Source organism: Lichenostomus cassidix, unplaced genomic scaffold (assembly GCF_008360975.1).
Source record: "Lichenostomus cassidix isolate B80296 unplaced genomic scaffold, HeHo_3.0 HiC_scaffold_40, whole genome shotgun sequence".
Lineage (NCBI taxonomy): Eukaryota > Metazoa > Chordata > Aves > Passeriformes > Meliphagidae > Lichenostomus > Lichenostomus cassidix.
In genome coordinates this window covers 355,515-383,042 of record NW_028147459.1, presented here as the reverse complement: position 1 = coordinate 383,042, position 27,528 = coordinate 355,515, and the positions used below count along the sequence as shown (strand labels likewise).

At 57.3% G+C, this 27,528-nt stretch overlaps 3 protein-coding genes and 2 non-coding genes across 6 annotated transcripts; 1 reads left to right on the top strand and 4 right to left on the bottom strand.

Annotated features, from left to right (window-relative positions):
• Nucleotides 1-75: 75 nt before the first annotated feature.
• GRIPAP1 (GRIP1 associated protein 1) lies at nt 76-10,828 on the bottom strand. Of its 2 annotated transcripts, XM_085046426.1 has the most exons (22): nt 10,304-10,828; nt 9,701-9,767; nt 9,535-9,596; nt 9,359-9,385; nt 8,745-8,852; nt 7,934-8,096; nt 7,502-7,572; nt 7,036-7,071; nt 6,623-6,654; nt 6,466-6,513; nt 5,929-6,028; nt 4,920-5,012; nt 4,399-4,458; nt 4,246-4,299; nt 3,790-3,876; nt 3,377-3,433; nt 2,733-2,832; nt 1,970-2,079; nt 1,337-1,471; nt 1,169-1,262; nt 812-945; nt 76-440 (listed from the first exon to the last, which is right to left on the bottom strand). In XM_085046426.1, the coding sequence occupies exons 1-22, from the start codon at nt 10,409-10,411 to the stop codon at nt 369-371; spliced, it is 1,818 nt and encodes a 605-aa protein (XP_084902552.1). In that variant the 5' UTR covers nt 10,412-10,828; the 3' UTR covers nt 76-368. The 2 variants fall into 2 exon arrangements, with proteins under 2 accessions (XP_084902552.1, XP_084902553.1); XM_085046427.1 differs by lacking the exon at nt 7,502-7,572 and having other exon boundaries at nt 10,304-10,414.
• A 793-nt stretch (nt 10,829-11,621) lies between these two features.
• Nucleotides 11,622-11,812, top strand: LOC146422372 (U2 spliceosomal RNA). The gene has a single exon (XR_014848200.1). It is a non-coding gene; the product is annotated as a U2 spliceosomal RNA (small nuclear RNA).
• Nucleotides 11,813-12,701: 889 nt separating this feature from the next.
• Nucleotides 12,702-12,892, bottom strand: LOC146422371 (U2 spliceosomal RNA). Its single transcript, XR_014848187.1, has one exon. It is a non-coding gene; the product is annotated as a U2 spliceosomal RNA (small nuclear RNA).
• Nucleotides 12,893-13,561: 669 nt separating this feature from the next.
• On the bottom strand, nt 13,562-14,645 carry TMEM223 (transmembrane protein 223). The gene is made up of 2 exons (XM_085046571.1): nt 14,351-14,645; nt 13,562-14,100 (listed from the first exon to the last, which is right to left on the bottom strand). The coding sequence occupies exons 1-2, from the start codon at nt 14,601-14,603 to the stop codon at nt 13,802-13,804; spliced, it is 552 nt and encodes a 183-aa protein (XP_084902697.1). The 5' UTR covers nt 14,604-14,645; the 3' UTR covers nt 13,562-13,801.
• Nucleotides 14,646-14,864: 219 nt separating this feature from the next.
• On the bottom strand, nt 14,865-27,505 carry NXF1 (nuclear RNA export factor 1). Its single transcript, XM_085046420.1, has 21 exons — nt 27,412-27,505; nt 26,530-26,710; nt 25,933-26,053; nt 24,945-25,028; nt 24,742-24,846; nt 24,101-24,181; nt 23,940-24,009; nt 23,774-23,862; nt 23,241-23,348; nt 22,588-22,697; nt 20,065-20,101; nt 19,478-19,546; nt 19,317-19,372; nt 18,427-18,534; nt 18,245-18,303; nt 17,693-17,808; nt 17,536-17,578; nt 17,093-17,165; nt 15,911-16,093; nt 15,170-15,230; nt 14,865-14,996 (listed from the first exon to the last, which is right to left on the bottom strand). The coding sequence occupies exons 1-21, from the start codon at nt 27,443-27,445 to the stop codon at nt 14,958-14,960; spliced, it is 1,827 nt and encodes a 608-aa protein (XP_084902546.1). The 5' UTR covers nt 27,446-27,505; the 3' UTR covers nt 14,865-14,957.
• Between the last annotated feature and the right edge of the window lie 23 nt (nt 27,506-27,528).

Below are 27,528 nucleotides of genomic sequence, written 5' to 3'. Positions count from 1 at the left end.
CGGCCGGGGCGGTACCCCAGTGACGTCATCCAGCCCTCCAATCCCCCCGGGTGCAGCGAAATGACGTCACAGGCAGCGATTCACATCGGGTTTATTGAGGGGGGAGGGGGAGCATGCGGGACCCCCTTAAACGGGCAACGCCGCGGTGGGGCCAGGCCGCCTTAAAGGGGCAACGCCTTAAAGGGGCACCGCCCCCTCTTAAAGGGGCAACGCCGCGGAGAGCCAGCCCGCCTTAAAGGGGCAACACCCTGGGGGGGTCACATCGTTCTTAAAGGGGCAACAACCCCCCGCAGCAGCGCCCCGGCCAGGGGGCGGAGCTTAGGAGGGGCGGGGAGAGAGGCCCCGCCCACCAGGAGAGGCCCCGCCCCTCAGGGAGGTCCCGGCGGTGCTGCTTGTTCCTTCCTGAGCTGCGCCAGCTCCTGGGACAGCGACTCCAGGTCCTGGAGAGGGAGAGTGAGGAGGGGAGAGAGGCCACGCCCACTGCCCCAGACCACACCCTCGGGGAGCCACACCCTTGTCGTGGCCACGCCCACACATCAAGCCCCATCCAGCACATTAAACCACGCCCACATGTCCATAAAAGCTGTGATGTCACACCTTGAGCCACACCCAACCCTTGAGCCACGCCCCTTTAAGACCCACCCATTTCCCACAGGCCACACCCTTATCACCACACCCTCATTTTAGCCACACCTCCTTTGCAGAGACCACACCTTCACAAGCCACACCCCCATCTGAAACCACCTCCCCTTTTGAGGCCACACCCCTTTCCTCACAGGCCACGCCCCCACGCCGGCCCCGCCCCTCTCACCTGGGCCAGGTGCAGATTCTTGGTCAGCTGCTCCTCCAGCAGGTTCTGCAGCTTCTTGTTCATCTCCCGCAGCCCCTCCTCCCCTGGCCCCGCCCCCGCCCCGCGCCGGGGGGGACCTGAGGGACCTGCGGCCTCTGGGGACAGGTGAGGGGACAGGTGAGGGGACAGGTGGGAAAAGTGAGGCAGGTGAAGGGGGACATGTAGGACAGGTGAGAATGGACAGGTGACAGGCAGAGGTGCGTGGGGACAAATGAAGGCCAGGCAAGACACCAGGTGAGTGCCAGGTGAGCTCCCAGGTGAGTTCCCAGGTGAGCTCCAGGCACCCCCAGGTGTCCCCAGGTGTCCCCAAGGCCTCACCTGTCCGGCTGTCCCTCACGAAGCTCTGGATGATGGCGCTCTTCCTGCACAGATCCTCAGCCATGGACGCACTCGACACCTCCAGGTGCCTCACCTGGCCAGGTGTGACAGGTGACAGGTGAGCCCCGCCCAGGTGACCATCCCAGTCCCTCCCAGTGCTCCCAGTACCTTCTCCTCCAGCAGCCACCGCTCCTGCTGGCTCTGCGCCAGCCGCTGGAACAGCTCTGCCACCTCGGCTGGGGACAGTCCTCCCCCGCTGGGGACACCGCCGGCGCTGCCACCCCCGGGGCTGCCCGAGCCTGACTGCGGGGGGCGTGCCGGGGGGGCGTGGTTAGATGCGCAGGCCACACCCACCGTGGTGTCACACCCTTTTCAAGTTAGGGTGGCCACGCCCACCCCGCTAGAACACACCCTTAATAAGCCACGCCCCCAATTGGGTTAGAGGCGATCAGGCCACGCCTCCCTCGTGGCCACACCCATCCAAGCCACACCTCAATAAAACTTCACCCCAATTAGTCCCCAACTAAGCCATGCCCCCAATTAAGCCATGCCTTCCTTTAACCACATTGAGGTGGCCACACCCTCTTAAGCCACGCCCCCAACTCACATCCCCAATTAAGCCACACCCCCTTTAATCACAACCAACCACACCCTCTTAGGCTACACCCACCCGACCACACCCAAGGACAAAGCCACACCCACAAACCACACCCTACTAAGCCACACTCCTGGTTTAAGCCACCACACCCTATTGGGGCTCCACCCACTCTGACCACGCCCACCTCCCGAGGCCACGCCCACCTTGGTGCTGCCGGGGGCGGAGCCATCGCGGCCCAGCGAGGACACGGAGCTGTTGTCACCTGCTGTCCCTCGGCCTGGCGAGCCACTGTCCAGCCCCAGCTCCTCCAGCCCTGCGGGGAAACGGGTCAGGGGGACCCCAAAATCTACCTGGGAACCCCAAAACCCTGTCAGGGACCCCAAAACCCCCCCAGGGATCCCCAAAAATCACTCAGGAATCCTCAAAATGCTGTCAGGGATCCTGATATTTACCCAGAGATCCCAAAAATCAACCCAGGGACCCCAAAATCCACTCAGGGATCCTCAAAACTTCACTGAAGAATCCCCAAAATCCTGTCAGGGACCCTAAAACACACCCAGGGTTCCTCAAGATCCTGTCAGGGATACCAAAATCCACCCCCAGGGACCCCCAGATTGACCCAGGGATCCCCAAAAGCCACCCAGAAACTCCTCCAGCTCTGCGGGGAGGGAAATGGGGTCAGGAGAGACCCCAAAATCTACCTGGGGACAGCTAAATCAACCCAGGAACCCCAAAATCCTGTCAGAACAACCAAAATTTACCCAGGGATCACCAAAATCCACCCAAGGATCCCCAAAACCCCTCAGGAAACCCCAAAAACCCCCCAATTCCCAAACACCTGAACCCTTTCCCCAAACCCTCCCTGGGCCCTGCAGGGACCCCAAACCCTGACCACCCCCCACACAATTTTGGGGTCCCCCTGACCCAATTTGGGGACCCCTCCCCAAATTTCGGGGTCCCCCTGACCCGATCTGGCCCTGCTGGGCACCAGCAGCTCCTGCAGCCTCTCCTGCAGCTTCTCCCCTCGGCGCCTCTCCAGCTGCAGCTGCCGCCGCAGGTCCTTCAGCTGGGGGGAGAAGGGTTTTTGGGGGGGATTTGGGGACCCTCGAACCCCTCAGGGTGTCCCCAAAGTCCCCAGGGTGTCCTTGAACCCCCCAGGGTGACCCTGAAGTCCTCAGCATGTCCCCAAAGTCCCCAAGATGTCCTCAAAGTCCTCAGGGTATCCTTAAAGCCCTCAGGATGTCCTTGAAGTTCTCAGGGTGTCCCCAAACTCATCACGGTGTCCCCAAGCCCCCCAGGGTATCCCCAAACCCCCCAGGGTGTCCCCAAAGTCCCCAGGATGTCTTTGAACCCTTCAGGATGTCCTTGAAGTTCTCAGGGTTTCCCCAAACCCTCCAGGATGTCCCCAAAACCCCCAGGGTGTCCCCAAACCCATCACGGTGTCCCCAAAGTCCTCAGGGTGTCCTTGAATCCTTCAGGGTGACCCTGAAGTCCCCAGGATGTCCCCAAACCCCTCAGGATGTCCCCAAAGCTCTCAGGGTGTCCCTAAATCCCTCAGGGTGTCCCTAAATCCCCCAGGGTGTCCCCAAAGCCACCCCGAGGTCACTCACTGCAGCGCTGCCTTTCTTCTCCAGGATCCTCTGCCCATCCCGAACGTCCTTCAGCTCCTGGGGGTGAATTTTGGGGGGTCAGGGGGGATTTTGGGGGGATTTTGGGGGATTTGGGAGGTCCTGGAGGTGTTTGGGGTCCCTGGAGGGGTTTTTGGGGTGTTTTTTGGGATGGTTTTGGGTTGTTTTGGGGTCCCTAGGAAGGTTCAGAGGGAATCCCAGGGGTCTTTTTGGGGTTTTTGGGATCTCTGAAGAGCCTCTGGGGGATCTAAGGGGTGTTTGGGGCTGTTTTGGGGGATTTTAGGGTCTCTGAGGAGGTTCTGGGTGAATCCCAGGGGTGTTTTGGGGCTATTTTGAGGTGTTTTGGGGCTGTTTTGGGGTATTTTGGGGCGTTTAGGGGTGTTTTGGGGTCTCACCTGTCTCAGGTTTCTCCCCTCAGCTTCGTGCAGCTCTCGCAGTTGCTTCTCCTCCCCCAGTGCTGCCTGCAGCTTCCCCAGCTCCGCCTGGGGGACAGTTGGGGACAATTTGGGACAGTTTAGGGTCATTCAGGAACAGCTGGGGACAATTTAGGGACATTTGGGGGCATTTGGAGACAATTTGGGGATGATTTGGAGACATCTGGGGACCTTCAGGGATGTCTGGGGACAATTTGGGAACATTCTGGGGACATTTGGGGAAAATTTAGGGACATCTGGAGATGGTTTGGGGACAATTTCGGACATTTGGGGACAATCTGGGGACATTTTGGGGATCCCAGCACCACCCAGAGGACCCCCCCAGTCCCCAGAGCCCTTATGGAGGAGGGAAAACCCCTGGAACCCCCAAAATTTCCCCAAATCCCCCAAAATCCCCCCAAATTTGACCTCCCTGACCTCCAGCTGCCCTCGCTGCTTCTCCTGTTCCTCCTGCAGCTGCCGCAGCCTCTCCTGGGGGAGCAGTGGGAATTTTTGGGGGTTTTTGGGGTTTTTTTGGGGTCTCCAATGCTGGGGGAGACCCCAAAAGTGGGGAGGGGTCTTTGGGGTCACCTGGGCAGCCTCAGCCTCCTGCAGGCGCTGGCGCAGCTCCTCCCTCTCACCTGAGCACACCTGGGGGGCACGGGGGGGTCAGGGGACCCCAAAATGCTTTCTGGGGATCCCAAAATCCTCCCCCAGGAACCCCAAAATCCTTCTGGGATCCCAAAATCTTTCCTCGGGACCCCAAAGTATTCCACCCAGAGCCCCAAATCCTTCCTGGGACCCCCAAATTCTCCCAAACCTTCCCCAAATCCCCTCCAGATCCTCCCAAGGCACCCCAAAGCCACTCAGGATCTCCTGAAACCCTCACAGGACCCCCAAATCCTCCCCCAGGACCCCAAAACCCCCCAAGACACCCTCAAACCACCCCAAGACCCCCCAAATCCTCCTCAAACCCCCCAAATCTCCTGCAGGATCCCCCAAATCCCCCCTAAGACACATCCAAACTTCCCCCAGAACCCTCAAATCTCCCCCAGGACACCCTGAGAACACTCAAATCCCCCCCAGGACCCCCCAAATCCCCCCAGCCCCACCTGCAGCTGGGTTTCCAGGCTCTCCCGCTGACTCTGAGTTTCCTGCAGCTCCCTGGCCTGAGCCTGGCTGAGCTCCTGCAGCTTCCCCTGGGCCTGGAGAAACACAGGGGGGCTGTGGGGTCCTTTGGGGTCTCTGTGGGGTCCTTTGGAGTCTCTATGGGGTCTCTGTGGGGCTCTACGGGATCCCTATGGGGTCCAGTAAGACACTATGGGAGCTCTATGGGGCACTTTGGGGCTCTCTGGGATCCCTACAGGGCACTGTGGGGTCCCTATGGGGTCCCTATGGGGTCTCTATGGGGTCTCTATGGGGCTCTATGGGGTCCTTTGGGGTCTCTATGGGGCTCTATGGGGTCCTGTAAGCGACTATAGGGTTTCTATGACGCTATGTAGTCCTGTAAAGTACCTATGGGGTATCTATGGGGCTCTATGGGGTCCTGTAAGCAACTATGGGGTCTCTATGGGGCTATGGAGTCCTGTAAAGTACCTATGGGGTCCCCATAGGGTCCTGTGAGGTACTGTGGGATCTCTGTGGGGCACTCTGAGGTCTCTGTGGGGCTCTACAGGGTCCTTCTGGGGCTCTATGGGGCACTTTGGGGCTTTATGGGATCTCTGTGGGGCTCCATGGGGTCTCTAAAGGTTTCTCTGGGGCTCTCTGGGATCCCTATAGGGCACTATGGGGTCTCTAAGGGGCTCTATGGGGTCCTTATGGGGCTCTGTTCAGTCCCTATGGGGTCTTTATGGGACTCTGTAGGGTCTCTCTGGGGTTCTATGGGATGCTATATGGGATCTCTATAGGGCTCTGTGGGGTCTCTATGGGGTCTCTATGGGGCTTTATGGCATCTCTATGGGGTCCCTATAGGGTCTCTATAGGGTCTCCAAGGCACTCTATGGGGCTCTGTTCAGCCCCTATGGGGCTCTGGGGTCCCTATGGGGTTCTATGGGATCCCTATGGGGTTCTGCACCCCCCAAACCCCTCCAGACCCCCCAAATTCCCCCAAATCCCCCAAACCTGGCTGGCAGCCTCCAGTTCCCGCTGCAGCCGCTGCCTCTGCGCCTGGAGCTCCCGAAATTCCGAATCCCAACGAGCCTGGAGCCCCTCGGCCTCCGAGCTGCCAGGGGGACAGGCTGAGACCCCAAAAAACCCCAAAAACCCCCAAAAACCCCAGTCCTGGAACGGGATTCCCCAAAAACCCCATTGCCGGAAGAGGATCTTCCCAAAAATCCCATTTACAGAACAGGATTTCCTCAGAAATCCCATTTAAATAAGAGGATTCTCACAAAAATCCCATTTACAGAAGAGGATTTCCCCAAAAATCCCATTTACAAAATAGGATTCCTCCCAAAAATCCCATTCCCAAAAATCCCATTCCCAAAAACCCCCATTCCCAGAACAGGATTTCCCCCAAAATCCACCTGGGAATCCCCCCAAAAAAATCCCATTCCCAAAACAGGATCCATCCAAAAATCCCATTTACACAACAGGATTCCCCCCAAAAATCCCTCTGGGACACCAAAATTCCCCCAAAATTTCCCCAAAATTCCCCACCGGCTCTCCCGGAGCAGAGTCTCCTTCTCCTCCTGCAGCTGCAGAAAACTGGAGAAAAACAGAGAAAAAAAGAGGAAAAATGGGAAAAAATGAGGAAAAAATGAGAAAAAACAGGGAAAAAATCCCAATTCCCCCCAAAATGACCCCAAATTCTCACCTTTCACGCTGTTCCCGCAGCTCCTCTGTCAGCTGGGAGGAAATTTGGGGAGGGGGAATGAAACTGGGGGGTGGGCACGACTTGGAGACCCCAAATTCCACCTTGGAAACCCCAAATCCCCCAAAATTTCCCCGAAATCCAAAAGAGTTCTCAATTCTCCCAGCCAGGACCCCAAATCCTTCCCAAATTCCCACCTTGAGACCCCAAAATGCCACCCAGGAGATCCCAAAAAAGCTCAAATCTCCCCCAAATCAACCCCAAATCCCACCCAGGAGACCCCAAATTTCTCCCCAAATTCCCCCTAAATTCCCCCCAAACCCAAAAGGAATCCTCAATTCCTCCCCCAGGACCCAAATTTCCCCAAATCCCCCCTGGAGACCCCAAATTCCCCCCAAAATTCCCCCCCTACTCACCTTGGCCACCTCTTCCTGCAGTTTGGCCACCTCAGCCTGCGAGAGACCCCAGTGAGACCCCCGAGATCCTCCCCAAATTCCACCCCCTGCCCCCAATTATCCATCCCTTGAAATCCCAAATTTCCCCCAAAAGTCTCTCATTGCTTCCCAAAAACACACCCCAAAACTTGTCCCCAATTTATTCCTCTCCAAAAATAACCCCCAGACCCTTTTCAGCCCTAAAAGACCCCAAATACCCTCAAAAATCCCCCAAAAAATCCCCCAAAAATCCCCCAAAATGCCCTATTTACTCCCCCCAAATTTTCCCCCCCTGACCCTTTTTAATCCCCCAAAAATCCCCCAAAAACCCCCAAAAGACCTCCAACCACCCCCAGTTAATCTCCCCACCCCATTTCTCCCCAAAATGACCCCCCAGACCCATTTTCAGCCCCCAGAACCCCAAAAAATCCCCAAAAATCCATCCTACCTGGGCAGGGGGCTCCCTGGGGGGGGCGTCGCCCCCTCCCCCCTCCTCTCTTTCTGGTTTTTTGGGGGGCTCTGGGGGGGTGGGGGAGGGGGTGTTAGAGCTGGAGACCCCTCCCCCAAACCCACAAGGATTCCCCAAAAATCCCCAAAAAAATCCCCAAAAAAATTCCAAAAAAAATCCCCCACAAAATCCCTGGAGGATCCCCAAATTTCCCCTCCCCACATCTCCACCCTGGAGCTTCCCAAAATCTCTGGAACCCCCAAAATCCCCCCAAAACCCCCTTGAAATACCACCCAGATTTTTGGGACCCCCAAATTCTCATCCTCCCCCATTTAAAACCCACCCAGGACCCCCAAAAATCCCCCCAAATTCTCAGATCTCCCCCAAAAACTCACCCCAAAACCCCCCCAGACCCCCCAAAATCCCCCTCACCGTCGGGGGGGGGCAGGGCAGCCCCCCCATCCCCTTTGCCCCCCTCCTGGGGGGGTTTGGGGGGCTCGGGGGGATCCCCAGGGGGGTCTCGGGGGGCTCCCCCTGCCCCCCCCTCCTGCAGGCGCCGGTTCTCCTCCTCGAGACCCTCGATTTGGGCACAGAGCTGGGGGGAGCAAAGGGGGGCAGAGACCCCCAGAAATGACCCCAAAATCATCCAGAGACCCCCAGAAATGACCCCAAAATTATCCAGAAATTACCCCAAAAATTACCCCAAAATCATCCAAAGACCCCCAGAATGACCCCAAAATCTTCCAGAGACCCCCCAGAAATTACCCCAAAAACATCCCTGCGACCCCAAAAAATAGCCTTGGGATTCCCCCCATCAGAGACCCCTGAAAATAACCCCAAAAATATCCCTGTGACCCCAAAAAACAACCCTAAAACATCCCAGGGACACGAAAAACAACCCCAAAAATACCCATGGGACACCTAAATAACCCCAAACACATTCTCAGGATCCCAAAATCACCCCAAACCCACCCCTGGGAGCCCCAAAAACACCCTCAGGGTGGCTGTGAGGACATGAAGGAGTTTGGGATCACTGGGAGGGAATTTTGGGGGAATTTGGGTGGATTTGGGGGGATTTGAAGGTGATTCTGAGGGGATTTGGGGGCATTTTGGGGGAATTTGGGGTTCACAGGATGGGTTGGGAAGCTGGAGGAGGTTTTGAGGGTCCCAGGGGTGGATTCTGGGGGGATTTTGGGGGATTTTGGGTGATTTTGGGGGATTTTGGGGGATTTTGGGGTCCCACCTTGGCCAATTCCCGGAGCAAAGTGCTGTTCTGGAGGCGAAAATCATCCTCTTGGCTCTGCAGCTTCCCCTGCAGCATCCGAGTTTCCCCCAGCAGGGCTTCCACCTCCTGGGGACCCAAAAACGGGATAAAACATGCCAAAAATGGGATAAAACATCCCGAAAATGGGATAAATCACCCCAAAAATGGGGTAAAACATCCCGAAAATGGGATAAATCACCCCAAAAATGGGGTAAAACATCCCGAAAGTGGGATAAATCACCCCAAAATGGGATAAATCAACCAAAAATGGGGTAAATCACCTCAAAAACGGGATAAATCACCCCAAAAATGAACTCTGGATGCCCTAAAATGGGTTAGAACCCCCAAAATGTACCTGGAGCAACACAGGGAACCCAAAATACCCCAAAATATGCCAAAATTCCCCCAGAAAACACCTGAGCGCCCACAGATCTCCTGAAAACATCCCCAAAACATCCCCAGAGCCCCCAAAATCCCCCCAAAATGAGCCCAAGAGACCCCCAGGGGCAACAGGGATCCCCAAAATCCCCCCCAGGACCCACAGAAACCCCAAAATCCCCCAGAAATTCCCCCAAAATCCCCCCAGGACTCACCTGTGCCTTCTTGCTCTTGCTGAGAGCCTGGAAAAGAGGGGAGGGGGATCACTGGGGGGGCTCTTGGGGTTCTGGGGGGGTCAGGGGTGGGGATGAGGGTTTCAGGAGGGTCTCAGGAGGGTCTCAGGGGGGTCTCAGGGTGGATTTTGGGGGGATTTTTGGGGTCTCACCCTCACCTTGTTGGCCTTGGCCAGATCCCTGTCCAGACTCTGCACTCTCTGCCGCAGCCCCGACAGCTCTGGGGGGAAAACAGTGAGGAGGGGGCGGCTGGGACCCCCAAATTCACTCCTGGGACCCCCAAATTCCCACCCCGGGACCCCCAAAATCCCCCCCAAGCCGTACCGGCGCCGTTCTTTCGCAGCTCATCCGACAGCCGGTAGTTCTCCGTTCGCAGCTCCAGCAGCTGCGCCTGGCGAAGGAGAGATTTGGGGGAGAAAAAATCCCCAAAATTCACCCCCGAGACCCCCAGAAACCCCTCGGGGGTCCTCAAACTCCCCCCGGGATCCCCAGAAACCCCCGAGTGCCGCAAGAAATCCCCCCGGGACCCACCGGGACCCCCGAAATTCCCAGGACTCCCCCAGACCCATTCCCGAGACCCCCCAAGCCTCCTCACGACCCTCTTAACCCCCAGCGAGACCCCCGAACCTTCCCTGCCCCCCCGAGACCCCCGAGCACGACCCCTCCCGGGACCCCCAGAGCCTCCCCCATGAACCCCCAGAGCCCCAGGACCCCCCAGGACCCCCGAGCCCCCAAACTCCCGCCCAGAGCCCCCAGGACCCCTCAGGACCTCCCCACACCCCCCTCAGCTCCCCCACCAGCCCCCCCCGGACCCCTTACGACCCCCGCACGACCATCCCACGATGCCCCTCAAGCCCCTCAGCCCCCTGGAGCCCCCCAGGCCTCCCTCCGGCCTCCCCCGAGCCCCCCGGGAGCTCCCGGCCTCACCTGCATCCTCTGGAACTCCTCAGCAGACAGGGCCTGCGCCATCTTGGCGCGCCGGGCCCCCCCCCGGGCCGCGCCGGAAGTGGCCGCTCTGTCCCCGCGCGGGGTCATAGAGACGCCAAGGCACTGCCGGGCTTGGGATCACCGAGTTCGGTCCTCCCCGCCGGCCAGAGCGGCTCGGTGAGCATAGAGCTCAGTCCTCCGCGCCGGCCAGAGCGGCCGGAGTACCATAGAGTACGGTGAGAGCACAGAGAGCCTGCAGGCCGCTGAAGACCCCCGGGGTCGCGCAAACACTTCCCGCCCGAGCTGGAGAGATTCTGGAGGGTCCTGAGGTGATCCTGGGCTGTGTCCTTCCTCCCAGAGGGACCGCGGGGACCCCCTGGGTCATTGGTTCCATAGGGGCTACGGAAACCTCCCCGTTCTACATGGCATAGCGCCCTCGGGTGGTGGAGATCCACTTGTGTCTGGAGTCCCCTCAGGGCAGGTGACAGAGGCTGAGCCTGAGCCCAGGTGAGCCCAGGGGAGCCCAGGTGAGCCCAGGTGAGCCCAGGTGAGCCCAGGGGAGCCCAGGCGAGCACCATTTCCCCCTCAGCTGCCCCTCAAACCCCTCACGGCTGCCATTTCCCCCCTCAGCCCTCACAGGCTCCATATTTCACCCTCATCCTCCTCACGGATTCTCTTTTCCCCTCATTCTCCCCTCACAGGGAATATTTGCTCCCCGCCGGAGCCAGAGGTGCCATTGTGCCTCCATCGCCCTCAGGGGCTCCATTTCCCCCTCAAACCCCACAGGTCGCCATTTCCACCTTCATCATCCTCAGGAACACCATTTTTCCCCATTTTCCCCACACAAATCCCCGCAGTTCCTCTCAGCCCCGGCTCGGCAAACCTAACCGCAAGGTCCGAGCGGCCAAAAGCCAAGCGCAGCACCTTCGCTGTGCCTCTGCCGGCCTGTCCGGCCCCGCCGGCCGCGCCGAGCCCTTGCTGCGAGCCGCAGAATCCATGGAGAAACTCCTGCAGCTCCCGAGCCTTTCCGCCCCTCCCGGAGCTCCCAGCGCCTCACGAGCTTCCCGCGCTGCCGCCGGGGGGCGGGGTTATGCAGATTAGGAACGCAGCATCGCCACCAGTGCATCATGGGAGCGATATTTGGGGGAAATTCGGAGGACTTAGGGGTCAGTGCTGCAGACCGCGGGCGGAAAATGCGGGATAACAGCGGGAAAGAGTCCCGAAAAGGCTCGAGAGGAGCTGCAGGGCGGCGCGGCGATGGCCGTGAGTTGTGTGTGAGGCGAGCGGGGTCCGCCCGGGAGTGTTACAGTGTATCGTTATCGCTTCTCGGCCTTTTGGCTAAGATCAAGTGTAGTATCTGTTCTTATCAGTTTAATATCTGATACGTCCTCGATGAGAGGACTTTATATTAAACGGATTTTTGGGCTCGGGAGTTGGATCCGGAGCTTGCTCCCTCCGCTCCGCGCATCGTCCCGGTATTGCAGTGCCTCCGGGAACGGTGCACCCCCAACGGGGACCTATTGCTGGTGAAAAATAGATTTATAATACGAAAAATCCTTGGGTAGGGTTTTTAGAGAATTCAGTCGCTCTTACAGCGGTCTGATTGCGCCACAGTTCGAACTCTTCTTGCTCCGGAGATTGCTCGCTGTGCCCGGCGCGAAGCTCCCGCCCTGACAGCGCCGCCGGGCACGGCGCACCCCACGGGGACCTTTCGATGGTAAAACATACATCAAAATAATCTATCAGGATCAATAACGTAACATTTTTTCCGCAATGTGCAGAATTAGTCCAGGAGGTGAGGAAATGCTCGAAGCTCATCAGGCAGAGGGGAGGCGAGGCCCAAGGCGCCGCCGATCTCACGGCGCTGCGAGGGGAAGAGGGGAAGAGGACAGAAGGCGGCGGCGCCCCTCGGTGGGACTTTGATTAGAGACATGGTGTCAGAGAACGGCGACCGAAGTCGCGATAGAGACGAGATATATCGCAGGTAGAGATTTTGATGTATTTTTAGAAACGAGAGATCCCCGCGGGGTGCGCCGTTCCCGGCGGCGCTGCAATAGCGGCGGCGATGCGCGGAGCGCACAAAACAATGTGCGCGACGGTCAGAGTGCTGCGGTGTCACAAAGTTGCAGCTGATACGGCACCCAAGCCGCCTCTGCTTGAACAAAACATTACGTTCTATCTATTTTTCACCATCGAAAGGTCCCCGTGGGGTGCGCCGTGCCCGACAGCGCTGTGAGAGCGAAAACTACCCGCGCAGCAGAGCGAGCAATCTCCGGAGCAAGAAAAGTTCCAACTATGGCGCAATCAGACCGCTGTAAGAGCGACTGAATTCTCTAATGACCCTACTCCAGAATGTTTCTTATTATAAGTCTATTTTTGACCAGTGAAAGGTCCCCGATGGGGGTGCACCGTTCCCGGAGGCACTGCAATACCGGGACAATGCGCGGAGCGGAGGGAGCAAGCTCCGGATCCAACTCCCGAGCCCAAAAATCCGTTTAATATAAAGTCCTCTCATCGAGGACGTATCAGATATTAAACTGATAAGAACAGATACTACACTTGATCTTAGCCAAAAGGCCGAGAAGCGATAACGATACACTGTAACGCTCCCGCTCGGACCCCGCTCGCCTCACACACAACTCACGGCCATCGCCGCGCCGCCCTGCAGCTCCTCTCGAGCCTTTTCGGGACTCTTTCCCGCTGTTATCCCGCATTTTCCGCCCGCGGTCTGCAGCACTGACCCCTAAATCCTCCGAATTTCCCCCAGATATCGCTCCCATGATGCACTGGTGGCGGTACTGAGTGTCTCTAATCTGCATAACCCCGCCCCCGGCGGCAGCCCGGGAAGCTCGTGAGGCGCTGGGAGCTCCGGGAGGGGCGGAAAGGCTCGGGAGCTGCAGGAGTTTCTCCATGGATTCTGCGGCTCGCAGCAAGGGCTCGGCGCGGCCGGCGGGGCCGGACAGGCCGGCAGAGGCACAGAAATCCCCAAAATGTCACCTTCATTAGTCACTCCGCGCCGCGCTGCTCCCTAATATGCATAACCCCGCCCCTCGCTTATAGGCCCGCCTTTTTGCTTTCCCTCGTCGCGACGTGATTGGCTGGTGGTGCGCTTTAATTTCCATTTACTCCGCCTCTTTCTTACGCGTCTCGCCGCCTCTTATTTGCATAACTCCGCCTTTTGTGTGGTTAAGCCCCGCCCACCAACCTTATTACATATTCATATCCCAAACTCCGCGCTCTCCAACCAGAGCCAGGCGGGTGTATCTCAGTTTATTTGGGGGTGACAAGTGACAATCCCGGGGTGTCCTGGAGCAGCAGTTCCCCTAAAATGCCCCTGGAGATCCCCCCTCTCCAAACAGAGCTCGGTGGGTGTCTCACAGTCCATTCGGGGGTGACAAATGACAATCCCGGGCTGTCCCCCCATGTCCAGAGCAGGGCAGGTGTCGCACAGTCCATTCGGGGCGACAAGTGACAATCCCGCTGCCCCTCGCCATGTCCCTAGAGCTTGCGGAAAGCGCCCACGGTGACATCGAAGAGCCGCGGGTCGCTGAGCTGTCCGCCCTTGTCGAGCAGGAAGAAGAAGGGATGTCCCTTGACCTTGATGGGGATGGCCGCAGCCACCTCGGCGCGGTGCGCCCGGCCGGACACGTGGCGGAGCGGCACGGTCAGCGTCCTGCCGCGGCCGAGCCCCAGCGGCCCGTGGGTGGCGATGGTCACCTCGGTGCCACCGCGCAGCAGCGTCACCCGGCGCACGGAGCGCAGCGGCAGCAGGCAGCCCGCGGCCACGATCAGCGAGCCTGCGGGGGGAACGGCGGTCAGCGCGGGACGGGGATGGGACAGCGGGGGAGCCTCGGTCCCTCCGCCCTGATCCCGGGGTGATCCCGGTCCCTCCGCCCTGGTCCCGCTCCGATCCCAGTCCCGCTCCCCGGTCCCGCCGCCCTTCCCTCAGCCCGGGCTGCCCGCACCGGCTCCGCTCCCGCTGCTCTGACCCCGCTGTATCCCCGCTCCCCCCGAGCCCGCTGCCGCCGCCCGGAGCTCCCCCGGTACCGACGGTCAGGCAGGACGCCGTGAAGCCAAAGCGCCACTTGTTGTCGCGGGGCCGCAGCGGGTCGTCGCGGCCCGGCCCGGGAGCGGGAGTGGGGCGCAGCGCCGTGAAGGCGAAGTGCGCCAGGTAGGTCCAGAAGGCTCCTTGCCCCGCGCAGAAGAGCCCCACGAGGCGGAAGAAGCGGCTGCGGTCGTGGCGGAACAAAACGACATCGCGGGACAGAGCCGCGGCATCGAGCGCTGCCCGAGCCGCCATACCGGGCAGCGCCGCCGGGACCGCGGGTCAGAAACACAGCAGCCAATCGGCTGCGGGTTCCCTCACCGCTCAGCCAATCGGCTGCGCGTTCCCTCACGGTTCAACCAATCGGCCGAGAGTTCCCTCACGGCTCAGCCAATCGGCTGCGCGTTCCCTCACGGTTCAGCCAATCGGCCGCGCGTTCCCTCACGCCGCAGCCAATCAGCTCCGCTCCCGCCTGACCTCCCCGCCCCGCAATGGCGCCGCCCCCAACATGGCCGCTTGAAATAATCGATCGATTTATTTACAAAACTCGAGAGGATCGAAGGGAATAAAACCGGGAGAGGGAGGGAAGGGCGCGGGGATCAACAACGTTCACTTGAGAAACGCAACTTCTGGAATCTTCCCTTCCAGCTGCAACGAGAGGGGCTGCGGGTCAGCGGGGATCCCGAAAATTGGGGAAAAAAGGGGAAAAAAGGGGGGAAAAGGGGAAAAAGGGGGGAAAAGGGGGGAAAAAAGGGGAATAAAAGGGGAAAAAAGGGGGAAAAAAGGGGGAAAAAAGGGGGAAAAAAGGGGAAAGGACTCACCTTGAGCTGGGTGAAAACCTGCCCGGCCTGGCCGTAATCCCAGTCGTTGTCCTGCAGGCACCTGAGGAGTTTGAGGGGATTTGGGGTGATTTTGGGAAGATTTCTGAGGGGATTTTTTGGGGATCTTTTTGGGATTTCACTGCAGTTTTGGGGTGACTTCGGGAGGATTTCTGAGGGGATTTTTCTGCGATTCCGAGGGGATCTCAGCGCAGTTTTGGGGTGATTTTGGAGGATTTTTTTGGGATTTTTTTTCAGTGCTTTTTCTGGGATTTCTGAGGGTATTTCAGCGCAGTTTTGGGGCGATTTGGGGGATCTCAGGAGGATTTCTGAGGGGATTTTTTTTTGGGATTTTTCTGTGATTCCCAAGTGGATCTCAGGGCAGTTTTTGGGGCGATTTGAGGATTTCAGGAGGATTTCTGAGGGGATTTTTTGAGGGATTTCAGCACAGTTTTTGGGATGATTTTGGGGGTTTTTGGAAGGATTTCTGAGGGAATTTTTTGGGGATATTTTTGGGATTTCAGCGCAGTTTTGGGGTGACTTTGGGAGGATTTCTGAGGGGATTTTTTTGGGGGATTTCAGCACAGTTTTGGGGGATTTCATGAGGATTTCTGAGGGGATTTTTTTGGGGGATTTCAGCACAGTTTTGGGGCAATTTTGGAAGATCTCAGGAGGATTTCTGAGGGGATTTTTTGGGGATCTCAGCGCACTTTTGGGTCAGTTTTGGGGGATCTCAGGACTCACTTCTGGGACCACTCGAGGTTCATGCCCGACTGCATGGCGAAGGCGGCGAGCATCTCCTGCTGCTCGGCGCTCAGCGTGGGCACGGGGCTGGAGGAGGGAGTCGGCGCTGGCAGAGCGAAGGCTTTGCGGAGCTCCTCGGCGCTGGCGCCGCGCACAAACAGCTCGTCGTTCACGATGCACAGCCTGGGGAGAGGGATGGAAATGGGGATTGGGGGGAAAAAATGGGGTTTGGGGGAAAAACCCCGGGGTTTGGGGAAGTAATAGAGTTTGGGGGCAAATCCCAAAAGTGGGGGTAAATCAGTGGGGTTTAGGGGGAAGAATGGGGTTTGGGGGAAAACCCCAAAAATGGGGAAATAGTGGGGTTTGGGAAGAATAATGGGGTTTGGGAGGGAAAAATCCCAATAATGGGGGAAAATGGGGTTTGGGGGCAAATAGAGGGGTTTGGGGAAAAACCCCAATAATAGGGGAATAGTGGGGTTTATGGAGGAAAAATCCAATAATGGGGGAAATAATGGTTTGGGGGTAAATTAGTGGGGTTTGGGGGAAAAATGGGATTTTCGGGGAAATAATGGGGATTGGGGGAAAAAATGTGACTTTGGGGCAAATAATGGGGTTTGGGGGTAAATTAGTGGGGTTTGGGGGGAAATAGAGGGTTTGGGGGAAAAAACCCCAATGGGGGAAATAATGGGTTTTGGGGGAAAATGGATTTGGGGGAAACCCCGGGTTTGGGGGAAATAATAGGGTTTGGGGAAATACAGGGTTTGGGGTAAATTAGTGGGGTTTGGAGGGAAAAATCCCAATAATGGAAATAATGGGGTTTGGGGGAATAATGGGGTTTGGGGGAAATCTCAATAATGGGGGAAAAATGGGGTTTGGGGGTAAATTATGGGTTTGGGAATAATGGGATTTTGGGGAAATAATGGGATTTAGGGGAAAAAAACCCCAGAGTCTGAGGGGAAAATATGGGATTTGGGGGAATAATGGGGTTTGGGGGGAAATAAATGGGGTTTGGGGGTAAATTAGTGGGGTTTGGGGGAAAGAATGGGGTTTGGGGAGAGTTAGAGGGGTTTGGGAAGAAATTAGTGGGGTTTGGGGGGGAAAAACCCAGGGTCTGGGGGGAAATTGGAGGAGTTTGGGGGGGAAAATGGGATTCTGGGGGATAAATGGGGTTCAGCTCCTCACCCGCTGTTCCCAGCCGGAACTGCGATGAACATCCTGGTGAAAGCGCGAACAGAATCTCGGGATTTGCCATCCACTGGGAGAGAGCAGAGGCGGTCAGGGAGGAGGGGAAACGGGGAAAATTGGGGAAAAAATTGTGGAAAAATAGAGGGAAAATAGGGGAATTGAGGGGAGAAAAAATGGGGAGAAAACTGGGGGAATTGAGGGGGAAAAGGGAGAAGCTGAGGGAGGAAAAAGGGGGGAAAGGAGGAAAAGAAGAGGGAAAAGGGGAAAAGGGAAAAAGGAGGAAAAAGGAAGGAAAGAACAAATGGGGAAAAGGGGCAGGAAATTGGGTGGGAAAAGAGAGAGAAAGGGGGAAAAAAGGGGAATAAATAAAGGGGAAAAAAGGAAAAAATGAGGGAAAAAAGGGGAAAAAAGAGGGGAAAAAGAACAAAAAAGGCACCAACCTTCCTTGAAGATGCCGTGGACAGTGAAGCAGAGCAGAGTGTTCTGGAAGGGAGGGGAGGCAGAGGGTCAGGGGTCACTCCAGGGCTCATTCCCTGTTTTCTGGGGTCACTCCAGGGGTCACTCCCCCGTTCCCAGCCCCCTCCCTGCCCCACTGACCGTCTGGGCACAAATGTCCACCACGAAGGAGTTGACGTCGTGTTGAGTTTTGGGAAGTTCGTTCAGAAAAGCAACAACGTTGAGCCTCGTGTGCTTCAGCAGCTTGAAACGCATGGCTGGCAGGGGAGAGGGCAGCGAGCAGGAGTGGGTGAGAAATGGCCCAAAAATGGCCCAAAAATAGAAAAAAAACTGCCCAGAAATAGCCCAAAAACTGCCCCAAAAATGACCCAGAAATACCCCAAAACCAGCCCCCAAAACCAACCCAAAAACAGCCCCAAAAAATCCCAAAACACCCCAAAAAAAGCCCCCAATAAACACCCTAAAAACTTCTCCAAAAACCCCCCCAAAAAGACTCCAAATAAACCCCTTAAGATCCCCTCAGAAAAAAACCCAAAACCCCCACAAAAAAAGACCCAAATCACCTCAAAAATACCCCGAAATCCCCCAAAAAACCCAAAATCCCCTCAAACCCCAAAATCCCCTCAAAAAACCCCCAAATCCCCTCAGAAAAAACCAAAATCCCCCAAATTCCCAAATCCCCAAGGCTCTCACTGGGGTCCTTCAGCTTCTTGACGTTCCTGCTGTCCTTGAAATACTCGTTCAGGCTGTTCCTGGGGGGCAAAAATCCCACAAAAAATCAGATTTTGGGGGGTTTGTGGGTTTGTTTTGACCCGCCGTGGGTTCTGGGGGAGCTTTTTGGGGTTTTTCGGGGTTTTTTTGGGTTTTTTGGGCACCTGGGCGGGGTGTGGGGGCCGTAGGGGATGCTGAGGGAGCAGCAGGCGCCGTCGTGGTAAGCGTCCAGCAGACCTTGCCTGTCGCTGGAGTCGTACACGGAGTAATACCTGCAGAATTGGGGGAAAATGGGGAAATTTGGGGGAAAAATGGGGAAATTTGGGGGAAAAATGGGGAATTTCCGGGAGAAAATGGGGTTTTGAGAGGGAAAAATGGGGATTGGAGGGGGAAAAATGGGGGAATTTGGGGGAAAATTGGGGTTTTGGGAGGGAAAAATGGGGAAATTACAGGAAAAAATGGGGTTTTGAAAGGGAAAAAATGGGGTTTAGAGGAGGAAAAATGGGGAATTCCAGGGAAAAATGGGGTTTGGGAGGAAAAGTGGGGTTTGGAAGGGAAAAAATGGGGGAATTTGGGGGAAAATGCGGGGTTTGGGGGGAAAAATGGGGAATTCAGGGGAAAAAATGGGGAATTTCCAGGAGAAAACAGGGTTTGGAGGGGAAAAATTGGGTTTGGGGGTGAGAAATGGGAATTTGAGGAAAAAGTGGGGAATTTCCGGGAGAAATTGGGGTTTGGAGGGGAAAAAAACGGGGGAATTTGGGGGAAAATGGGGTTTGGGAGGAAAATAATGGGGATTGGAGGAGAGAAAAAAGGGCATTCCAGAAAAAAATGGGGTTTTGGGATTTAAAAAGTAGAATTTAGGAGTAAAACTGGGGTTTCTTGGGGAGGGGTTGGGAGGTTTTTGTGGGGGTTTTGGGAATTTTTTGAGGAGGTTTTAGGGATTTTTTTCAGGGGGTTTTGGGAATTTTTTGGGAGGTTTTAGGGGTTTTTTTGAGGGGGTTTTGGGGTTTCTTTGGGAGGTTTTAGGGGTTTTTTCAGGGCATGCAGCACTCACTGCTGGAGGAATCGCAGCACCAAAGCCTTGAGGTCATCAGAGCCGAAATAACTGCCCTGAAATTGGGGAGGAGAGAGACTGTGAGACCCCCTGAGGGCCCCAAAAATGGGGAAAAAACCCCAAAAAGGGGGAAAGAACCCCAAAAAGGGTTGGGGTCTGACCTTGCAGGGCGGCAGAGTCGTCGGAGCTTCGACGTCGAAGGCGATGGGGGGAGGAAGCTCGTGGCCATCCTGGGGGTCAGGGGGGATTTGGGGTTTGGGGAGAGAGGAATTAATGAGATTTCACCCCAAAAATATCTGGGGTTGTTCTCTAAAGCTGCCCAGGAGCAGAGAATCCCAAAAAAAACCCCCAAAAAATCCTGGAAAAATCCTCTCAACCCCCCCGAAATGCTCTCAAAAGATTTGCCCAAAACCTCCCCAAAAACCACCTAAACTTCCTCAAAGAAATTTTTAAAAAACTCCTAAAATCTCCCCCCAAAAAATCCTCAAAACCCTCTCAAAACGACCCCCAAAATCCCCTCAAAAAAAAAACCCCAAAACCACCCCAAAAACCCCAAATCACCCCAAAACCCCAGAATTGGCTCAGAATTCCCCCAAATTCTCTCGTCACCCCCCAGACCCCAAAAAACCTCCAGGATTTCCTCAAAATGACCTCAAATCCCCCCAAAACGGCTCTGTGAACCCACAAACCCCCAAAACCCCCAAACCCCCAAAACCCCCCAAACCCCCAAAATTCCCCAAATGCTCACCAGGCGCCGCAGTTTGGGGAATCTCTCTCGGACGGAGCTGCCAAGGGGGGGCAGAGTGGGTGGGGGGGCTGAGGAGCCCCCCAGGCCCAGCCCTGACCCCCCAAACCCCCTAAACCCCCCAAAAAAACCCCAAATCCCCCAAAACCTAAAAAATCCCCCCCAAAGAACCTCAAAATCCCCACAAAAATCCCAAAAATGCCCCCAAAAAACCCGAAGTTCCTAGGAAAAAACCCAAATCCCTCCCAAAAAAACCTCAAAATCCCCAAAAAACCCCCAAAATTTCAAAAAAAACCCCAAAATCCCCTTCCCCCCCAACCCCCCCCCGGGGGTTCAGGGTTCTCCCTCAGCCCCAATTCTGCCCCCCAGGGGGTTTTGGGGTCTCACCTGGCTGAGACTCACCTGGGCAGCTGCCTGGGGAGGGGGAGAGAGGAGAAACCCCAAAAAACCCAAATCCCCCCAGGGGAAAAAGGGGATTTTGGGGCTGCAGGGGTGGGGGGAGCAGGGAAAGGATTTGGGGGTTAAAAGGAAAATTTGGGGTGCAGAAAATGGGAAAAAAGGGAAATTTGGGGGAGAAGGGAGGAGGGGAAAGGGAAGATTTGGGGATGCAGAAAAAGGGGGAGAAGAAAGATTTTGGGATAAAAGGGAGAAGAGAAAAAGGGATTTGGAGATGCAGAAAAAGGGGGAAAAGGAAGATTTTGGGGTGCAGGGAAGGATTTGGGGGGTCCAGGGCTGGAATCCTGGGGGAGGCAGAACCTCTTATCCTCCACCTGCAGCCCCAAAAATCCCGGGAATGTCCCAGGGGGGTTAACCCCAAATCCTGGGGATGTCTCAACCCCAAATCCTGGGTTTCTCACCCCAAATCCTGGGTTTCTCACCCCAAAACCCAGGGGTCTCAACCCCAAATTCCAGGGGGGTCTCACCTTAAATCTGAAGAATTTCTCGATCCCAAATCTGGGAATGTCTCCCCCAATCCCGGGGGGGTCTCAACCCCAAATCCCAGCAATATCTCAACCCCAAATCCCAGGGGAGTTCTCACCCCAAAAAACGAGATTTTGGGAATATCTCGACCCCAAATCCTGGGTTTCTCACCCCAAATCCCGGGGGGTCTCAATCCCAAATCCTGGGTTTCTTACCCCAAATCCCAGGGGGGTCTCAATCCCAAATCCCGGGTTTCTCACCCCAAATCCTGGGTTTCTCACCCCAAATCCCGGGGGTCTCCCCAACCCCGGGGGTCTCCTGGCCACCTCCGGCGCCGAGGCCCCTCCCCCACGCGGGAGGCCTGCCCGGGGGGCTCAGGGCTGATTAATTAGGGTGGTTAATGAGGGTTGGGGTCTCCCCGGTCCCTGCCGGGCGCTCACCCCTCACGGCTGTGCCTGGCTTAGGTCGTCCCTCCCCGAGGGATCTTACCCGTCTCTGGCTACCAGCCCTCGGCGGGGGGGCGCCGGGACCCCCAAAAATGGGGAGAGAGACCCCCGAGACCCCCGGGATGGGGAGAGAAACCCCCAAAAATGGGGAGAGAGACCCCCGAGACCCCCGGGATGGGGAGAGAAACCCCCAAAAATGGGGAGAGAAACCCCTGAGACCCCCGGGATGGGGAGAGAAACCCCCAAAAATGGGGAGAGAGACCCCCTGAGACCCCCAAAAATGGGGAGAGAGACCCCCAAAAATGGGGAGAGAAACCCCCAAAAATGGGGAGAGAGACCCCCAGGATGGGGAGAAAAAACCCTGAGACCCCCAGATTTGGGGGGAAGTAACCCCCAGGATGGGGGAAAAAGAGACCCTGAGACTCCCGGGAATGGGGAGAGAAACCCCCAAAACGGGGGGACAAGACCCCCAGGATGGGGGAGAGAAGAGACCCCCCAGGACCCCAAGGAAGGGGGGAGAAAGACCCCTGGGATAGGGGGGACAAACCCCAAAAAATGGGGGGAAAGGAAGGGGAGAGACCCCTGGGAATTGGGATGAAAAAAGGGGAGAGACCCCCGGGAATGGGGGAGAGAGACCCCCAAAAAATGGGGCAGAGAGACCCCCGGGACCCCCGGGAATGGGGGGAGAGGAGGGGAGAGGAGAAAGGAAGGAAAAGGAAAAGGGGAGGAAGGAGGGAGGGATGTGAGGAAAAGAGAAGGAAAAATAAAGGAGGAGAAAGAAAAGACAGAAAACGAAAAAAGGGAATACAAAGAAAAATAAAGAAATAGTAAAAAGAAACCAAAAATAAACATAAAAAAGAGAAAACAAAAAAAGAAATAAAAAGCAAATGAAAGGAAAAGGAGCCAAAATGGATTCTCCATGGATTGGAGGGAATTGGGGGCATTTTGGGGACACTTTTGGGAACACAAATGGAAGATTTTGGGGACAGTTTTGGGACACAGGGTGGTCCTGGCTGAAGGCCTGGGTGACACCGGGGAGGGGCAGCCCCTCCTGCCGAGCCTGGGGGATTTTTGGGGGGTTTTTTGGGGGGTTTTTGGGGTTTTTTTGGGGTTTTTGGGGGGTTTGGGGGTCCCGGCCCCCCCCAGGGCTCGCACTGACCTGATGTAGCTCGACTGATCCCGGAAGGAATCGCAGAGAGGATTCCCATCGAGCCAAAGCTCCTCCAGCTTCAGAGCCTTCACCTTGTCCAGCTCCCGCTCCGACTTCAGCTGGGAGGGAAAACATCGGGAATTCGGGAGGGGAAGGGCAGGGGAACCTCGGGAAACTGGCTGGAAAAGGGCAAAACCTTGGGAATTTGGAAACCTTGGGAAATTGGCTGGAAAAGGGCAGGGGGGAGAACCTCAGGATTTGAGAACCTCGGGATCTGGGAACCTCAGGATCTGGGAACCTCAGGATTTTGGGAACCTCAGGATTTGGGAACTTCAGGATATTGGGATCTTCAGGATTTGGGAACCTCAAGAACTTGGCAACCTCAGGAATTCGGCTGGAAAAGGGGGGAGAACCCAGGATTTTGGGTGGAAAAAGGGGAAAATCTCAGGATTTGGGAACTTCAGGATTTGGGATCTTCAGGATTTGGGAACCTCAAGATTTTGGGTGGAAAAGGGGGGACAGAACCTCAGGGGAGAGGAAGAGAGGCTCGGGAGGCACCTGGAAAGAGCTGGGGGCTCCTGGAGGGGTCTCAGGGAGGGATTTGGGGTGTCCCAGAGGGATTTTGGGGATCCCAGGGGGTATTTTGGGGTCTCTGCCCTCACCTCGTTGCGGGACAAGTCGAGCACCTTCAGCCCAGGAGCTTTCAGGGGCAGCTCAGCCAAATCGTCCAGGCGGAAGAGGCGATTGCTGCCCAGGTTCAGGGACTGCAGCTGGAAATGGGAATTCCGGGGGGAAAAGTCAGGAATTCCGGGAAAAAAATGGGGTTTCGGGGTGGGAAATGGGGATTTCAGGGGGAAAAATAGGGATTGAGGGGGGAAAAATGGGGATTTCAGGGGGAAAAATGGGGAGTTTGGGGGAAAGCAAATAATTGGGAAAAATAGGCAATTGGGAGGGAAAGGGTCAAGGGACAAAAGGGGGGTCTGGGGTCCCCAGTGGGGTTTTTGGGGTCCCAATTGGGGTTTTGGGGTCCCAATTGGGGTTTTGGGGTCCCCAGTGGAGTTTTTGGGGTCCCAGTTGAGGTTTTTGGGGTCCCCAGTGGGGTTTTGGGGTCCCCAGTGGGGTTTTGGGGTCCCCAGTTGGGGTTTTAGGGTCCCCAGTGGGGTTTTGGGGTCCCTTTGGGGTTTTGGGGTCTCACCTCGGGGATGTTCTCCTCGATGATCCTCAGCACTGCCCCCATGGAGCTGCGCTGGTTCAGCACCACGTCGATGCTCCTGGACACCAGGTCTGGGGGGCAGGGGGGGTCAGGGGGGTCCTGCAGCCCCCAGAGACCCCCAAAAACCCCCCAAAAACCCCAAACTCACCCGGATCCACGCGGAGGCTCTTGAGGTCCAAGGCCTGCTGGGAGCCGTCGTATCGCTTGCTCATGCACAGCTGGGGGAAAGGGGGGAGACCTCAGCCTGAGCCCCCAAAATCCCCAAAATCCACCCCAAAACCCACCCCAAATCCCCCCAGAGCTCCCCACCTTGAGCTGCTCGATCTCCTCAGCCTTGAGCTCGTTCTGCAGAGACTGAGGTGGCGCCGAGGAGTTGATGACAATGACGACCTAAGAGGGAAAAACCCCAAACCCAGAATATTCCCAAAATGTTCCCAAATACTCCAAGGATATTCTCAGGATACTCCTGAGACACTCCCAGCCCATTCCCACCCCATCCCAACCATCCCCATCCCATCCCAGTCCAACCCTCCCCAGCTCTCCAATCCCTTTCATCCCACGCTATGCCATTACCCCAAATTCCATCCCATTATCCCAAATTAAACCCCATTATCCCGTCCCATTATCCCAACCCATCATACCTTAAATTCCACCCCAAATTCCACTCTATCCCAAATTCCATCCCATTATCCCATCCCAAATCCAGTCCAATCCCATCCCATCCCACCTTAAATTCCACCCCAAATTCCACTCCATCCCATTCACATTCCCATCTTCCCCCAAATCTCATTTCTCCCATTCGCACCCCTTCCTAACACATCCACCTCATGCCATCCTCATTCCCATCCTGATCCAAATCCCAATCCCCTTCCCACCCCATTCCCACCCAATCCCAATCCTAATCCCAATCCTGATTTTGATCCTGATCCCAATCCTGACCCCAATCCCACCTTGTAGTTGTCCCTGTCGGTGATTTTCCGCGACACTTGCTTCAGGGCAGTGGCTGTGGTCGCGTCCTCCACGTAGAACTGAGCTCGGTTGTGGTCGTAGTGGAACTGCAATGGGGTCAGTCGGGATCCAGGGGCTGGGACGGGACCCTCCGCATCCCAAAATCCCCCCAAATCCCCCCAAAAATGCCCCGAATCCCGCTGACCTCGACGGGGGTGAAGGGGACGCTGCAGAGGTTCTGGATGGAGCTCAGCAGCCACGACTTGTCGTACTTCTTGCCGTAAGGGATCTGCAGGAGAATCCCACGGGATCCAGGGGAGGGAAATGGGGACAGGAAATGGGGAAAAGAAAGGAAAAAACAGAAAAAAGGGAGACAAAACCAAGGGAAAAGAATGGGGAAGGGAAAGGGAAGTGAGAGAAGAAAGAAAACGAGGGAAAAACACAAACTGCTCAATCCCAGTGCTTCCCAACCCCAATCCCAGTGTTTCCCAATCCCAGTGCTCCCCATCCCAACCGCAGCATTCCCATTCCTGATCATCCCCCTGTTCCCAACCCTATTGCTCCTCCAATTCCAACCCCAGCACTCCCCATTCCCATCCCCAACCCCATTTTCATCCCCATATTTCCATATTCCCATCCCCATTCCCCCATTCCCACCTTCATCCCCAACCCCATTCCCACTTCCCCCATTCCCATCCCTGTTCCCATTCCCCATTCCCATATTGTCATACCCACATCCCCATCCCTGTCCCTATTCCACTCCCCATTCTCACTCCTATTTTCCTGTTCCCACTCCCCTATTCCGTCCCATCATTCCCATTCCACATCCCATTCCCACATTCCCATTTTCATCCCCAACCCCATTCCCATTCCCCACTCCCATTCCACTTCTCATTCCCATTCCCATCCCCATTGTCCTCTTCCCACTCCCCTATCCCGTTCCAACATTACCATTCCCACATTCCCATCCCCATATTCCCATCTTTCCATCCCCATTCCCCCATTCCCATCTTCATCCCCAACCCCAGTTCCCATCCCCATTCTCCTGTTCCCACTCCCCTATCCCGTCCCCTCATTCCCATTCCCCCATCCCCATCCCATTCCCACATTCCCAAATTCCCAAATTCCCCATTCCTCATCCCATTCCCATATTCCCAAATTCCCACATCCCCACACTCCCCATCCCCACTCACGGTGATTTTGAACCAGCTCCTCCTGCCGTCCCTGCCCGAGCTGCCGCCGCGCTCTGCCGCCTCCCGTTTCACCGTGATGTTGATGTTGGCCAGGCGGCCGGAGCGCGGCGCGTAGGGGACACTGCGGGGACAGCGGGGGGACAGCGGGTTACCGGGGGTTACCGGGAATGCAGTGGGGATTCCAGCGGGAATCAGCCAGGAATGCACCCAGGAACCCAGCGGGGTCAGCGGGGATTACCGGGAATGCACCGAGAATACACCGGGAATTCCACCGGGAATTACCAGGAATACACCCAGCGGGAATCAGCCGGGAATTACCGGGAATGCAGTGGGGATACACCGGGAATACACCAGGAGCGCACTGGGAACCCGCCGGGAATCAGCAGGGAATTACCGGGAATTTACCGGGAGAATCCACCGGGAATGCCCTGGGAACCCGCGGGGAATCCCACCGGGAATCCGCTGGGAATCCCGCAGGAATCTCCCAAAAATCTCACCGGGAACCCACCGGGAAACCCGCCGGGAATACACCGGCAATGCCCCAGGATCCCCCCGGTAATCTCCCGGTACGCTCCCGGTACTCCCCGCCGCACTCACTATCTCCCGCGCGGCCCGTCGTGCGGCTCCGCCATCGCCACATCGCCGTCATCCTCCTCGTTCCGCCCGCGCCGGGGCCGGCCGCGGGGGTTCACCTCGCTGTACATCTTCCCCCGGAACGGCCCGCGGCCCTTCCGCCGCCGCCCCGGGAAACCTCGGCCGCCGACGCGGTCATCGTGCTCTGCGGGCGGCGGGGAGAGACCGGGATCGGTAACGGGAACCTCACCGGGATCGGTAACGGGAACAACACCGGGATCGCTCCCGCCGCTGCCTTCCCCGCGCTCTCCCTCCCCTCTCCGGTCCGTCCCGGAGCCTCCCGGTACACCGGAGCAGCCCCGGGATCTCCGCCGCTCCGTCCTTCCCCTCAATCCCCGCCCTCTGCTCCTCTCCCGGATTCCCTCACCGCGCACCGGCAGCTCTCCGCCGCCGCTCCGGCACTCCGAGCGCGCTGCCCGCGCCTCAGACCCCCCGGGAGCACCGGGAGAGCTCACCGGGCACTGCCACCGGCCCAAGGTCCCTCCCGTTCCCACGCCGCATCCTCCCTGCCCTCCCCGGGATCGCTGCTCTCTCCCCGTTCTCCCGCCCGGTTCCCGCTAGGCCCATTACCGACCCCGGTGGTCGCCGCTCCCGGCCCCGAGCCCCCTCCCCTCTCCCGCTCTCCCCTGGCGGCCGCGGGGTCTCTCCCGCCCGGGCCGCTCCCGGTGTCTGCTCTCCCCGCCCGGTGCTCCCCGCCGCCATCCCGGGCCTACCCGCACCCCGGCCCGCCCCGCCGCGCTGCCTCCCGCACCCCGCCGCGGCCCGGGGCTGTCCCGAGGGCTGTCGCGGTGTCCCCCCGGCTCGCCCCGGCCCCGCCGAGCCCCCCGCCGCCGCCGCGCCGCTCACCGCTGTACCCGCCCCCCTTCCCCTCCTCCGCCATCGCCGCCGCCGCGGCCTCCCCGCCGCGCGTCCCGCTGACGTCACTTCCGCCGCGGGGTCGCGCGCGCAGCCGCAGTCGCTCCC

Excerpts from the sequence above, each read along its gene's own strand:
- GRIPAP1 (XM_085046426.1), bottom strand. The coding sequence starts at position 10,411 with ATGACCCCGCGCGGGGACAGAGCGGCCACTTCCGGCGCGGCCCGGGGG. Across the intron at positions 9,597-9,700 it reads GCTGCGAAAGAACGGCGCCG|AGCTGTCGGGGCTGCGGCAG; the intron begins GTACGGCTTGGG and ends TTTTCCCCCCAG. Across the intron at positions 6,655-7,035 it reads TGCAGGAAGAGGTGGCCAAG|CTGACAGAGGAGCTGCGGGA; the intron begins GTGAGTAGGGGG and ends ATTTCCTCCCAG.
- TMEM223 (XM_085046571.1), bottom strand. The coding sequence starts at position 14,603 with ATGGCGGCTCGGGCAGCGCTCGATGCCGCGGCTCTGTCCCGCGATGTC. Across the intron at positions 14,101-14,350 it reads GGCGTCCTGCCTGACCGTCG|GCTCGCTGATCGTGGCCGCG; the intron begins GTACCGGGGGAG and ends TTCCCCCCGCAG.
- NXF1 (XM_085046420.1), bottom strand. The coding sequence starts at position 27,445 with ATGGCGGAGGAGGGGAAGGGGGGCGGGTACAGCG. Across the intron at positions 19,373-19,477 it reads CGACTCTGCCGCCCTGCAAG|GGCAGTTATTTCGGCTCTGA; the intron begins GTCAGACCCCAA and ends CCCCAATTTCAG. Across the intron at positions 14,997-15,169 it reads AGGTTTTCACCCAGCTCAAG|CTGGAAGGGAAGATTCCAGA; the intron begins GTGAGTCCTTTC and ends CTCTCGTTGCAG.